Source organism: Cylas formicarius, unplaced genomic scaffold (assembly GCF_029955315.1).
Source record: "Cylas formicarius isolate icCylForm1 unplaced genomic scaffold, icCylForm1.1 PGA_scaffold_2__14_contigs__length_35257938, whole genome shotgun sequence".
Classification (NCBI taxonomy): Eukaryota; Metazoa; Arthropoda; class Insecta; order Coleoptera; family Brentidae; genus Cylas; species Cylas formicarius.
This window is the reverse complement of record NW_026844319.1, coordinates 11,431,932-11,448,143: the sequence shown is the minus strand read 5'-3', so window position 1 is coordinate 11,448,143 and position 16,212 is coordinate 11,431,932. Positions and strand designations below refer to the sequence as shown.

At 35.5% G+C, this 16,212-nt stretch overlaps 1 protein-coding gene across 10 annotated transcripts in view; it reads right to left on the bottom strand.

The window, feature by feature from the left end:
- The window catches only part of LOC132698809 (tyrosine-protein phosphatase Lar), a 1,212,853-nt gene that overhangs the window by 27,379 nt on the left and 1,169,262 nt on the right, over window positions 1-16,212 (bottom strand). For all 10 annotated transcript variants that reach the window (XM_060665109.1, XM_060665108.1, XM_060665111.1 and 7 more), the window contains 2 exons: window positions 1,924-2,034; window positions 1,598-1,873 (listed from right to left, as the gene is read on the bottom strand). In XM_060665109.1, coding sequence (XP_060521092.1) covers window positions 1,598-1,873; window positions 1,924-2,034 — 387 coding nt within the window. The remainder of the gene's footprint in view (window positions 1-1,597; window positions 1,874-1,923; window positions 2,035-16,212) is intronic.

Below are 16,212 nucleotides of genomic sequence, written 5' to 3'. Positions count from 1 at the left end.
GTCAAAATACTCCAACGATTTGGTGAAAAAGGGCAAGCCCTTATTTTAAAACTGGTGGATTATACTTTATGAATGAGTAATTTAAGTTTCTGATAATTATTAATTAGGAAGGTACTTATTATGCCTTATTGTACAGTGTTGCGGGTGAATTGGATGTCTCTAAGATGGGTGCTTAAGTTTGTTTCTGGAGGGATCAAAACCGATCATGAACATAGAATTAAAGTTAGGACCAGTCATATCGCAGCACACGGAACACCCCCGTATAAAGTACACGAGCATAGCTTACGGACATTAATGTATGCTATGTATGGTTCTTTGTGGGTATATAAGATTTTGGTGATTTTTGGATCGACAAAATTCATTCATTTTAATAATTAATTTTCATTCCTTATAAGAGGACATGTCAGTAGAATCGCTACTCAAAAACTTACATGAAATCGATGGCATTGATATTTCACATGCTTCATTAATTGATGGATTAAAAAGGTTAAAACAACTGACATTTTTCAGAGAATAAACGAAAAACCAGAATGATGCCTTTTCATTCAATCGAGTATTTTTGGACGAGACTTGGATATTTATTATATTTTTTATGGAGAAAGTAGACTTTTTCTAAGGTATTTTTGTACCCATGGAAACGCTCATTTCCTCAATACTAATATGCTTTGGAAAAAAACTAATTTATGTAATTGTTTTTGCTTTAAAATGTGGTTCAGTAAGCAGCTGTTGTCCGATCTTAGTGAATCTTCAATAATAATGGACAATGCATCGTATCACTGTGGACTTGAGAGAATACCTAATCAAAGTTGGATCAAGCGATCTTTTATCGAGTGGCAGCAAAAAAGGAATATTCCATTTCAGTCAAGTTTAACGAAAGACTAACTATGGACGTTAGTGAAGCAACAGTTGCCAGAAAAAGTGCATAGGTAGTAATAAGTATTTTGTAATAAGCATCATTGCGATAGAGATTTAGAGAGTCTTGGGAAAGGGAAAAGTTGATCAATGCATCTAACATTCTCCCAGTTCTTATCGACCTGCATGAATCAGGAGGAAGATACTTTTTCCGATGATGATTAGTTTTTCTTCCAGTTCTTTGCTATTCGCGTTATGGTTTTTCCTTGTTTGTGTTGTCGAAGCATTGGTAGTTTTTCAAAAATAAACCTATAGATATTTGTTTCGTCGCATATATTAAATGCGTTTTATTATGTCCGTTTGTTACGCCACTGAACCAAGTTGTCCCATTATAACAAAATACTAATATGTACCTAGATACATGGCATTTTTTGCGAACGGACGTTTTATGACCGTATTTCTAGTAGGTTCTACCATTTATAACCCGATGACTGACGTTCATGTTGCAAAAACCCTTGCAAAATAGAATTTTAATTTAGTTTTTATGATTGATATCCGAACGTATCTGCCTTAAACTGTTGCATTAATTAAAATCGCACGCATCTGAAAATATGGCTAAGACATACGGGTCATTTTTGATCAAGTCACTGTACGTGACGTAATTAGTTAACTGCTCTTACTGGAGATACTGATATGTCATTAAATTCACAGAAGTGAGAAGTTTTTTCAACAAGAAAATACTCACATTGTACTTTAACGTGGGTGACCGTTTCAACAATCCCGAGGGCGCTGGCAGCCACGCATGTATAATTCGCGGACGCTTCGATTTTTTTCAGCTCGAGAGTATTTTTTCCGATCGGTAGCTTATCTTCGGGGGTCAGCTCTTCAGTTTCCCCTTTCCTCCATTTCACGAAAGGCATCGGAGATCCGACTGCTACGCAGGTCAAATTTAAGTCGTCCCCTAATTTTACTTCGGCAACCGGTGGTGGTGGTATCGAGAATGTTGGGGGCACGCGCCGCACTGGAAAGCGAGTTACTTAGCGTTACTGGAGTTTAATGGTTATCTTTTACCTTTCACGTAGAGCAGAGCGGATTTCGAGTAATCGGTACCGATGGAATTTTCCGCGACACATTCGTATTTGCCGTGATCTTTCTCTTCACTGTTTCTGATCTGAAGCGAACCTGCAACAAAGTTTCGCAGTGAAAAAGCTAAAGTTTATTTCGGAAAGGTGCAGCGTAATAAAACCTCATGTATGCAAAGGGGCTACAGAGTGATCAAATGAATATGAACATATATTACACAGTTTTTGTGTATTCTTTAATTTGTTACGCATTTTAAACTATTACCAGGCGTACGCTGAGAAGGAACAAAAGCAATGTTACACCAGCTGCAGTTTCATCTACAGGGTTGCATTTGAAATTTCGGAAAACGAAAACCCCAGCAAACTTTTCGCCAACCTGAAAAACTGGATTAGTAATACAGTAGTTGCATAAACACAAGTACTTGGGTACATAGCAACTGCAAAAATCTAAGGCCAATTAAAAAAAAAGCTTATTGAAATACTACAGCTTTAACCTGTCAATCTAAGGAAAACGGAATACATTTGAATACTATTCAAAAATCTTTTGGATTCCTTTTTCACAGCCTTGAGGAAACCAACAGAAATATTGGCGAAAAGATGTAATAGTATTTTCCTACTCTATTCTCTCAAATACGCCATTATACACCTATAGAGCATACGGAAAGTATAATTTTACGACGTCACTTTCGTTACCTACGGCTGGAAGCGAATTTAGTCATTTCCGGAATATTACCCACGGGATAATTTTGACGTTTTCCAATTCTGACGGTCAGCCACAAGTTTGGTAAATTTTTTAAGTCAAATGTCGTTTACTACACTTGCTGCATATACTATTGTAGTAGTCCGCAGAAGTTACTGTGAACATTTTTATTTGAATAAATGGCCGGTAGAATGTCAATTTTTTTTTTATTGAGTGCAGGTAGTAAAACTCCGGTTTCGGCAAAATTATGTGTTTTGCCTACTGTTATCTATTCATCAACATTAAAAGTGGTGCGCCAAAGGCGTTTTGTTATGATACTTGTGAAAAAAAAAGAATGTTACTTTAACAGAATTAAAATATTAACCTCTACGAACAAACAACCGTGTACGAAAAATCACAGGTCACGTTGCGAAATTTAAAATTTTAAAATAACATTAACAATAATAATTAGAACGAAACAATTAAATAATGATTTGACTTTCTAGTAAAAAAAAGTCTAAATCATCACTGTATTGATTGATCACTTTTGGCCAATCTGAGCAGTAATGTAATGTGACCATGATTTGTAGTAACAGATAGAGGAGGAGTCTTTATTGCGTGTCTTATGTACAGGGTGGCCCGTTTATCTCGAAACCTACGGGGGTTAGAAAAAAAAATTAGGAGTACTATGTTATATAATTGAAATTGCTAGTAAAGTGGCTATCCGAAAATCCAATAATATACAGGGTGTCCCATTTAAGCAGTTTGAGAAAAGTGTCATTTTGCGAAACGTGGCAACACCGCGTATTTTAAGAAAATATATAACATTTGATCAATGCCTAAAGAATAGCATTAATTTCGTAATAATAATAGATGGAAAAAAGTTTAAAAAGTTAATAAGCAATGCAACAATGATGGTTTGCATAACCCGAATTCTTAAGATGGATCGCTAATAAGTTCGAAACGGTGCATCACAGACCCATACGCATATATATCGTTGAATTTATTTTTGAAAGAACTATCCTAAAATGCAATAAAATGTAGGGTATTCTATTAAACAAAAAATGTAACTTTGTTGTACCGTATATCAAAAAGTGACGATTGGGAAAATAAAAAAAAATAAAGGCCATTTTAATAGAAACAACTTTTGTATTTAAATTATTTCTGCAACCCCCGTAGGTTTCGAGCTAAGGTATAAGCCCCTCTTAAATGGGTCACGCTGTATATAGCAATAAGTAGCCTTACTTTCCATTAAATATTGGACCAAAAAAACATTTTGTCGTTTAATATTGACGTTATAATTGACAGATCTCATATTTTCTCCTATTCTTTAATGACGTGCCGTACCGCTATCCGATAGTATTCTGACGTCACTTCTTCAATGACCTGTTCAAACATTTTGAATGTCGTATTGTGTCTCACTGCAAATCATTTCATTTGCGCACATTTAAAGTTTTATATGAGTTAATTCGCAATCACATAGCGGTGTACGTGGCGGACTATGCTTTATATTTATGTCTTCCACGGTATAAAACGATGTATGTTTAAATTTGCTATGTGTAATAGTTGAATCTTTATTGAATCATCTTTAACGTATAGTTTGGGTAGTTAAGTGGTCAATATTTTTTGTTTTGGAAGTTGAAATCTTCTTCATACACCATGAATGATAGCGTGTGTTACCTATAACTACTACTGAATCAGCAGGAAGATATTTTATCATTTTACCAAAATCCCTCTTCGCTTCCAATAGGGTACCTGAATAGCTGTTGACAGGCATTCCATGAAAGTTTTCGTTTGGTAATATATAATCTTCACTAAGCCACGTCTCATCAAGATTAAAGACTTTCTTCTGCTCTGATATCTTTTAAAGCGGTATATGAAAGTATTTTACTTATCAAACGAATACTGTCCTAGTCGATATCCATTAAAATCTTATATATCTTATCAGAAATTTTCTTGCGAGATTATACTAGTCGATAGACTTTACAATTCTAATCATTCGGAAACAACGGTAGATAGTTTCTTTTACATCTAAAACAACAACTTTTTTGCTGTGCCGTATTATTAAAACATCTTTTCGTTGGTGTGAATGTTGCCATTTTATTACTAATCTTGTTGTCGTTAACTTTCCTCACCGACCGATCTTCATTGGTTCTTAATACGTATGCTCTACTCTAAGCTCTTCCTTTGGACCCATGAGTTAACTTTCTGAATCTGTAGTTATCCCACTCTTTTCTGATCCGCGATCCTTCTTAATCATGTTTTTGCGGTGTCAGATGTTGATTGCTATTGTTGGTGCTTGTTATTTGGAGACCAAGATATAGTTGAAGGATGATAATTGCCCAACGACAATGTTGTAAAGTTATGAGAGTTTTTGTCTTTTTCGAAGATATTATAAAATAAAATTTCTCACAGGACAGTGCAAATACCTGATATTAACGTTTTTAATGTTGTTATACGGTGCTGAGACTTGGACTCTCAATGCCAATGCTATTGATAAATCGCCTGGAAGTATTCGAGATGTGGTTGCATAGAAGAATGCTCCGAATACCATGGACCCCTCTGCAGACCAACGAAGCAGTTTTAAATAGAGCAAGTGCCGTCCGTGAGTTATTTAACACAATCAAAATACGAAAAATATCGCTGGGGCATGCTCTTAGAGGCGACCTCTACAAAATCCTTCAACTCATAATGAAAGGCAAAATCGAAGGTCGCAGAGGTATTGGGAGGAAACAAATGTCTTGGCTAAAGAACATCCGGGATTGGACCGGAATACGCAGTGCCGAACAACTATTCAGATTGGCCGAAGACCGTGATCAACTCGCCAATGTGATTGCGAACGTTAGGGGGACCTGATATGGCACGGAAAGAAGAAGAAGAATTCCCATTGAAAAAAAAAAATAGATAAAAAGACATAAAAAAAGATAAGTCTAACTTTGCATATCAAACTTTGTCAAAATCAATGCCATTTGAAAAATATTGGGTCCTAATAGAGAAAAAAACATTTGCATCACTTTATACAACAATATACCGGGTGTCTTAAGTGAGGAAACATAGTTTTGCAGCTTTGAAAATAATATGAGTCGTCAAATAAAGTTTGCACACAGTTGTAAGCAATAAATTAATTCCATTATTCAATATTAAATATTGGGAAATCCAAATATACCTGAAATAAATATATACGAATTAATGAATGAAATAATATACTCAGGGGATGGTGAAGAACAACTTGAAGAACTTAAAAAAATCGCAGGCGCAAAGAATTAAAACACCTTATATCTGCTCTTCTCTCTAATAATTTCCACGTTTGAGATATTAAGCGTTCTATCACACGTTCCAACATAATGTCCGAAAGCAACCCCACCCCACACTTTCCACTATTGTTCCTCCTTACACGCATGACCGGATGAAAAATATCAACTAGGCTCAAATAATATGAAAGAGCCTTACGACTGCAACAAATAAACTGATCAGCAGTTACAGAACACAATGACGAAACCGGACATCAAATTTTATTCCATAAAACTAAAATTCTTGCATATAATCAATTCTTTCTATTATATAGAAATCTATTAGCAACCAAACAATCTTAACCGCGGCTCAGATTTTCACCGTTCACCAATATTGGAACCAGTCATCCGAGACAACGTTCATGATCCTCCTTGAGCTCCGCCCTCTCAAACAGTATATAAGCTGGTACTAAGTAAAATGCGAGTCAGTTTCAGTTAAGCACTGAAGAAGCCAACAGAATGATTGGCGAAACGTCAGCAAGTTCGATTCAACAACAACCAATGCAGAAGGAATCCAGAAGAAATAGTATTACAGTAGATTGCGGAAGTTTCTTTGTTCATGATGGTCTAACTAATACATAATTCCATTATAATTTGGTATCTTTCAAACTTTTTAAACGTGGTATTATGAGGCTTCCAAAAACTATTCAATTCGTAAATTATTTGTGAAAATTCGAAGCAACATCGGCGTCATCGAGAAATGGTAATATCAAAGCTATTTTCGGCCAAACAAATTAAATTCTCGCGACTAACCTCCGGTCCGTGGGGGGAAAGCTGAATATGTGCCAAACGTAAACTATTCCGAAATTGGAATTATATGCCGACATTAAAGGTCTACTATTTTAAAGCAATAGATACACCCGGAAAGATCGGAACGAGCAAGATGGCGAACGCGGGATGCAAGCGGAAGGCAGTTTAATAATTTAAACGAATGGAGGCCCGAAACGGGGGACGAAATTCTGTTCTACAAAGTGCATTCGGAACTTTCTGATAGGTCAAAAGGTTGCTGACTAAACGGGGAACTCTGACTGTCGAAAGTAGCCCGTTAACTTATAACAAATTTATTCGAAATGTTTCCTCGGAGGTCGTGGCGTAATTGCCTCTGGAACGGACGTTTTGACAGTTAATGTAAATAGCGTCTGATATAAATCTTTAATGCGAAACGTTTTCGCAATCGATACACATTATTTATTTGGTTTTAAATTCGAACGGGACAGACACCTGAAATCGAGAAGCTTTTCCAGCACTTCGCTGGTTATTTGCAGCAATCAGTTTTAGCATCTATAGTTCATTACGGTTACGGTTAAAATATGTAAAATTTTGTTTAGTATATGCAATACATAATTACAAATGTTGTATTTGAAAGTACATTTTTATAAACACAAAAAAAGTTAGCAAACCTCCATTTCCAAAGTAAAAAAGAGGAATGCCCAAATTTATAGTTGTAGTATTGGATTTGCTCTGTTCCATATTGATTTTAGACCTAAAAGTAGTATTCTATGAATATTGGTACTAAATTATCAAAAAAAGACATCATACCTTCGCCAACTTATTGTTGTGTTTTTCGTTTTTTTTGCTTTGCGACATCAGATTCGTTCTAGGTGCCTTGAGAGCAGAACGCTTTAAGAGCTTGCTGATCCATATTGGGATTAGACCCAACAACCGTGTTTTGCGAGTAAAAGTCCAAAATCTTGTCTTCGTATTTTTGGACACGATATAAAAATTCATCATTTCGTAATACGGGATCAATTCTTGTCTGTCTTGGTGGTAGTACTGAGCTTTCTCCCAAAACCATTATATGCAAAACTATTTCCGATTTTCTCGACTCAATGTTTGGCAAAGTTTTTTTGAAAAACTCCAATCTCTCTCTGATGTGAACAATGCAGGTATTTGATCATATTAGAATTCTTGTTTTGACCCCAAACACTGATAGATCTTCGTTAATCCCTCAGCAGCCACTTTTCCTGGATATATGTAAAAGACTGACACGCAAATTGCTAATATGTGGATGTTAAACAAGGACACAGATAACTGTTTCATTCGTTGTGATGTTTGGAACTGGTAGATTCTTTTATCTGGCACTTAAGTTTTGAAGCTGTTTTAGGTCGTAAAATACTTGGGCCTTCATTTTGTGGAGCTTATTTTCATTCTCCTATGTTAGCAGCATATCACAGTATATTGATCACAAGCGCTACATCTCTATCTTTACAAGGATAACCGACGGATATTTGTATTAAAAACATTTCTAAAGAACTCATATGTAAAAGGATGATATAATATGATATGATATTAAAGTCGATCTAATTTTTTGAGGCCATAATGACTTTTGTTTCCCTGAAACGATCCAATCTGACTAATCCCATTTTCATTTGCTGATCAGAAATTTTTCTAGGCCGATTTATTAAATTCATTAATTTTAAATCGACAGGGGCTTTATCCGATAATTTTAGGTTATTTTTCCAAATATTCTAATTTTGTTTTCGTAATTCTACGTATTGCCAAAAATGCCTTGTACGCCTCTAAAATTACCTTATATCTTACCACTTTAACCATATATCATTAATAATAATAATCTAATAAAGCTACATTTTGTATTTGTTTCTTTTAATCAAGCCACATAAATATAAATTATTTTTTATGCTTGTCGCAATTAGATTAAATATTTTTAAAAGTGTTTGCCTCTCTTTATTACTGGTTTTCTCAAAACATCTTAGTCTTTTGCACTTACAGTAATTCCCTAATTCATGACCGCTTAACTTTAATTTCTTTTTTTAAACTTTTCGGCTGCTGCTTCTCACTATTTTCATTATCTACGACGATGCACTCCTCACTTGAATATTTAATACATTTCATTCAAACGTAACATTAACACAGTAATACACAATCATATGCACGAAAAATATACCCTTACAAAGCAAAACGTAACTAAAATTAAAATCGATAATCTACGTCCAAGCGATCTGTGTTGTTTTTCCCCTGTATCTTATATTTTAGACGCGCATATTAATGAACTGGCCGGTGTTCTTCTACATGAAATGTCTTTTTGATAAAATATAGCTGTTTCTCTACTGGATTGCGATGTTAACTCAATTTTTTATATTTTGTTACATCCACTGCATTTCCCCTGTGGTTATATGTAAATTTATGAATTTTATTGTTCATAAACACCTAAAGGATTTAAATTTAAAGATTGTTTTAAATAAAATAAAAACTGGACTAGGTTAACATTCTTCGTCAACTGCGAACAGGTGGTCGAAATACCACATTTCCTACTGTTGATTTCATTTAGTTATTGGATAATATAACATCTTTTCACACTCAACTCTCAACTGACGATTACTTTTGTTTGAGATATATTTATAAATTATATAAGTCCAATTATAGAGTACGCAATACAACATATTCATATATTTTGCGTTTCAAAAATGGATACGAGCAGATAAAAACATCAATAGTGTTATTACAGTCATGACCATTTATCGTGTGTCGTACTGTACCATGTACTGTACATGTCTATTTTAAATCCATGTCGTCGAAAAAGAGTCAAACTGGATAAAATTGCCAAAGTTATTACTTTCTACATTTCGGTAACAGACTATAGAAAACTACATCAATGTTGCTAACAAATTTCCAATCAGTACTGACTCTATTTTACGTCTGGGAGTTCCTACTTTGAAACACTCTCAGAGATGCGACAAAAACGAATTTTTGATTCATTTAATTGTTGGAATTGGCCAAAAGGAGGTCAAAGGGGAATGAATGGAGTAAAATTGCACAAAGTGGGCGGTCTAATACACTATATCAGAAACCATTATAAGAAAAAATTCAGAGCTATAGTTTAGGTTAATTTTTAACTCACTATTAGGGTTTGTTACTCTCACCCTACACTCCCAGCAAGCTGCCATTGCGAGACGCGGTAAATCGAGCCTCGTGATCGTTGCTTAAATGGCGTCGGTTGAACTTGGTCAATTTATAACCGAGCAAACAAGCAGGAAAGAATAATAATCCATCCTATTTCGCATCCGACAAAAAGTTCTTTGTGAACGCTTTACGTGTCAAAATAAATGAGTCCCTCCTGCATAAGAAATAGCCTGCGAAATTTCGACCCGGGGGCGGGCAAAAACCCCTTGTTTATTTCGCCACTGTATACGGCGGCGCTCTGTTGTTTGCGTATGGGGAAGATGGGGCGGTTAGCGGAAACTTCCTCGGCGGTAAAGTGTATTAATAATTGTCCACATCAAAGGCGTTACCGCAATGCCGCCGCGCTTCATTTCGATAGGGTCCCAGTAAATAAATCATGCGGCGCTTTCAAGTTCGAAGGAAGTTTTGGATGACGGAAATAGTTTATGTGCGCTTGGATACGTTAACCAAAGGATACATCTAATAGATATATTTTCTCCATAGACAGTAAGCCAGGAAAAAAATGTGGTTTTCGTTTGGGGCAATTATTAATTTTGCAAATGATATATCGATTTAAATTTGTGTCAGGATAGTTTTTAAGTACCTACGCAGAATAAAGTTACACTTTATATTCTGATTATGTAGAAGCCCATACACTGGTTATCAGGACGAACGTCCATATTTTTAATTATTTCAGCGGCAGGTGCGAGTTGCAAGAACTTGTTATGGGTCTTAGCTTCCTTATGGATATTTGGTGGCTCACATAAATGAGAGAGGTTTAATATCTTGAGGTGTCAGTACAGCCGAATCCTTTCGAGTATGTATAGTTCATACTTTTTTAGGGTCCTAGGGGGTTGGCTACTGGATCTACAGAATGCGATGGAGACTTTCAAAACATTTTAAGGGATAACCGCGTGAAGGGTGACATATATGATGTTAATAATTATCTCAATAAATCGCATTGCTGGAACATTTTTGAACCAGCTCTGAAGCCTCGTATTGTTAATTACCTGGAACCTAATAATACAACAGTTTGGCTTTAGGCCTGGCCTGTCCATTATGGACTCTATAATAAACTAGAATGTTTTTTTTGCTTTACGGGACATTTAATGAAACTTTTTCATCATCAATCTCACAGATCGAAACCGGTATGTCACAACAAGTCTGATATTAAACAAGTGAATTATGGAGTCCGTGCTGGTTAACATTTTATTTTATTAACATTGTATAGAAATGACCTGTTTTGCTTTTTGCTGCCTGGCTCCTGTGCAGACGATACTGTTTTAATTAATATTCGTAAATACATTAGTACCACAAAAAATTATTCAAACTTGGTTGAATATAAGGCTGCAAATTGTGCTTTAGCAAAAAGAAGAATGACAGAATGACAATTTCAAACAAACAAACTGTTGGACATCCATACAGATGACTTATTGAAGAGGATAGTCCACATAGACATATCATGTAATAAACTCCCTAGCAGCATATTTATGTGGGGTGATTCCCAAAGTATTAATAAGATCTTTAGCTTGCAGAAACGGGTGGTGCGGATCTCATTTAGGGCTAACCAACGCTTGCACCATAGGCCATCATTTGTTTCCATAAAAATTTTGGCAGTTCGCAGGAGGGATATACAATGCCCTGTGGAAGTTGCATTGAAAAAAAACTTCTTTGAAACTCATTCACAACTATCTAATGAGAATCTCTGTATCGGCGAGCAAGTTTTTCGCTGTAGGCCTTCATAACTGGATGAATAATTATAATCCTACCACTACAGTCATTTAAAAAGAAGGTAAAAGAATATTTAGGCTTAATGGATTTTTACTCCTTGGAGGAATACACGGTGGCACCTCCGATTTAAAATTATGTCAAACGTTTATCTGTGTTTGTTTTTTACAATTATTTGTTATTCTGTATAGAGCGTGTGTACAATACTTGTATTGTCAATGACATAAACTTCATATCTAATCTAATCTAATCTATCCTCGATCCTTTGATTATAGGTTTCGGTATTCGTAATTAGGGTTGCATTGCTTGCAATAATCTCATTGAGTGACTTTTTTCGAAGATGCTACCTTTTGTTTGAAAATTTGTACGTTTCTTATAGGTTCTTTTCCATCTAGAATTTTTTCCGTTGGAGGAAATGTAATTTAAATAACTTTTGTGTTAATAATTTAACTATCGGTCATAATTTTGTAAGATTTATAACAAATTGTCAAATGACTGCTTAACATTTTGAGTGAAAAGCAGTGAAAATAGAACGAAATGCAGTTTTTAAAGTAGGAAAGTGGTTACTTTTCCAACATAGTGGACATTGCTCTTTCCACTACCCTTTTAAATGAAGCATTCTTCTATCTTCTGCTGGGTTAGTTTGTAACCATGTCTCGTACAGTTTCTGTTTCGTTGAACGAGTTTCGGTTGACCACCATTCTGGGTTTTGTGGATGTTATCATTCGTGGCACCTTAGATATTCTTCTGCAGCCTCAGGTACGCTGAATTTGAATTAGGTTACAGGCTTTCAGGGTCAACATTTACTCTATTTCAATATTTTGTAATGATGTAGGAAGTACGGAGAGTCCTGCTAAATCTTTTGGAAATTATATTTATGCTTATCTAGGATTAGTAGTTGTTTCACTTTTGGTTAAAAAAATAATAAATCTGCAAAAATTATATTTTCCAGATACCGAATCATTTCGCTGGATATGTCAAGATTTAAATTAAAAAATAGCGGTAACTTTTTGCAGTAAAAATGGTCTAAAAATATTGTGATTTTTCTTTGGAAATTTGTTTGCTTGTACTGCCGAGTTGAAGAAATAACAACGTTGAAACATGATCGTGTTTACCGATCCACACACTTCGAAGATCCGGTTACCCGAGTTCGTTGCTTTTATTAAGAGTTGAGGGGGGTTGCCCTTCGACGTGAACTTCTCGATCTCGTCAAATTTATTTTACAGCATTTTTTGAGTAACACGATACGTCCTTATATAGGTACGAAGCAATTTTACAATGTCGTTTCTGTAACACGAGACATAAAAGGAAACCGCCTTTATCGTCAGCAAAATAGCGCGGCTGGAGGGCCGGCTCCTTAGATTGCAAAGTCAACAATGTCACCAGGCATAAAAGAAATGACCTAGAAGCCAGTTAATTAGACCAAATAGTGATCTACAAAATATGAAAATTTGACGTTGTCATCAATACGAATTTATTGAAATCAATAAAGTAGTTTTCTGATGGAAGGTGCAGTGAGCTCGGGTAGTTTGATGTATGGTGTATTAAAGCAGAAACGAACTGGCAACTATGGCAGTGCTGGTAAGACAGTACTACGCGAAGGGGAATAGTTCAGTTAATGTTAAGTAGTGTATGTGTCCAATATGATAAGTACATATGTACAGGGTGAGTCAACGATTGAGTAAAGTTAATTATCTCATTGGTTTTAAAAGTTATGTCAAATGGTAAATCTAAATTTGTAAAGTTTGATATGGCTCAGGCGAAAAAAAAAAACGTACACCCACTAGCAATCTCTTCAGTGTTTAACGGGACCGTTTAATGCTAGTTGTAGTATTGAATATGAAAAATGGAAAGTGGTAAAACGAATGCTACCAACGAGGAAAAAGAATTGTAAATTTTCGTCAATTTCGAGATAATCCATCCCTCGGTCACTAGTTGTCAAGCAGCTAGCTTATTTTATACATCCCAATATATCGCAACACTAATGGAAATACATATGGAACTACACCAAGAACTTCTAGACCGTGATATCCAATAAAGGACAAACTTCTGCACCGTTATAAATGAAGCAATAGATGCCAATACATTTTTTGTCTAAAATAATATTTTCCTATGAAGCTACTTTTCGCAGTAATCGTCATAATATGTATAGTGACATTCTGTATCATAAACTAAGGGGTGTTTTTTTCGATGTATAGAACTTTAAGTTGCAATAAAACAACGATGGATTATTCGATTGACATGAATTTTATTTATCCGAAAGATAATCTTGTGGCATCAGGAACAACGGCAATCTCGTTTTGGGCCCATTCCTACGCCTTACTTGATGATCGTTTGGCTTCAATTCCTGCACGAGTTGGATTTTGTAAGCACGTAAACCAAGATCCTTTAGCAAAATGTTCCATAAAGTGGATGGCCAATTCATGATGATCCAATTCCTGTGCTCGATGGCGGATGGACTCATTCGGGTCTTCCTCAATGCTACGCTCTATAGCAGCAATAGCTTCTTCTGTATGCACAGTATGGCGTCTCTGGGATGCCAGTTATCAATAAGAGTAAACGTGGTGCGAAAACGTTCCATGGTTAATCGAATTAACTGCTCTGATGGACGATTTTGTAGACGATAAAATGGACGCAGTGCGCGATACGTATTCCGCATAGAACCATTATTTTCGAAATAAAATTGCACTATTTGCAAGCGTTGTTCAGGCGTGAGTCTATTCATGATGAACTGCCAAAGCAAACTGAGAATAAATCACTTGAAAGCTGTTAAATCGGTCGCCATCTTGAACAGTAATGCCAACTTAAGGTTCTATACATCGAAAAAAAAACACCCATTATAATTGCTGCATATTGAATTATTTGTAATATTTACCAATATTTTGAATAAGTATGCTGACAACGCGGCGTCGTGACACGCAAGCCATGTTGGTTGTTGCAATAAGTGATTAGGGACCTTGCAACCTGAGCCACTACACAACAACTATGATAAGTCCCACGTCAAGCATGACTACACACATTGTTGTGAATAAAAACACGGCGATATGTCAGCTTCCTGAGAGTACCGATCCATCGATGTTCCATGCCGATTGCTTCTAATATTTTACTTTAAGTTATCTATTTGTTCGGACCCTGACTAAATTCTACAACATGCATTATTGTTCAACAGTTAATCCATTCTGGGCACGAGAAGTGCGAAACCAAAACCATATCGGGCCACATTTTTTTCGCGAAGCACTTAACGAGCCTAAATATTTAAATCTTTTGGAGGAAGATTTACTTCAAGAAGTCAAGAAGTTGTCATTGAGAACCAACAAATGTGGTTTCAGCAAGATGGAGCTCCTCCGCATTACCATCGAGAAGTTCCAGAATTTTCAAATAATCGTTTCCCACAGATATGGATCGGTAGAGGCGAATTCATTGAATTGCTCCCTCAATAATGTGAATTAACAGTACTAGATTTCTTTTTGTGAGTAGGTTAAAGATCGTGTGTATGTGAATCCCTCTACAACACCAGAAGATATAGGAAATACAATTCGAGACACGTGCAACCAATCACACCGTTTATGCCAAGGATCGTTCAAGAAAATATACGAAAAAGAGTGCCCAAGTAGAAGAGCACGACATTTTTGACGATTTAATGCGCTATAATAATAATTAAAAATAATCTAATTTAATTCCTAATAATATTATAGCAATAGTCTCAGGAGGAAAGAAGTGTCAATATTGCAAAAGTTAAAATTGGTTTATTTTGAATACACTGTAGCATGTAACTCAAATTTCGTTGCATATATCTTTCACGTCATCTTCGAATAACGCTAACACTGCGTGAAAACTAGCATTTTTTTAAAAAAATTCAAATATTGGAAAAATTATTAGATTTAGGTAAGTATTGTTATTAAAAAAATATGAAGAATCCCTAAACGAATTCAACACAACATTTAAAAAAAAAATAGTTTAAAAAATGTTTTTTTCTTAAATTCGCTAATTGTTTAATTCAAAAATTTGTCTGCAGGTTTTCTAAAAATATCAGAGTGCTGTCACTGGGGGAGTTGACTGGCATTCCAAGGTCAACCTTGCGTAGATTCCTTGTTAATGATTCACTAGAAAGGAAGGAACGATGTGGCAAAGGCATAATGAAAGTGTTTAGGAATGATAGCAGAGCGGATTCGCAGATAAATATATATGATGTATGAGGGTAATAAGATTCCGTCATTTAAATCAGAGGAGTTACTGACAGTCGTGAAACATTGCGTCGATTCCTGCACAAAATTAGGTTTAGATTTAAAAATATTCACGAACGAGTTGCATTAAAGAGACCCAACGATTGGTGAGTTGGTGGCAAATATATATAACTGAAATTCATCAATTTTGCGTAGAGAAATGCAATATATGTATATTATTTAGATGGCACTTATTTCGACACACATCGCACTACAAAGAAAGGGCGACAAAATTCTTATCCATCTACACTAGTCAATATAAATTCCGATTCCTTGTTTTGACAAAAGGAAATTTTAAGGTTAGATCTAAAGATAGTAAATGTCCATCGGCGAACCGCGGATGGTGAAACAGGATATTATCATTACTGACAGTGAAAGTCTCTGAGCATGTGCTGCTGGAATACCCAAGCATCTATTGTCGATCTATTGTGGATCGAATAAAAGTATTTTTAAAAAAC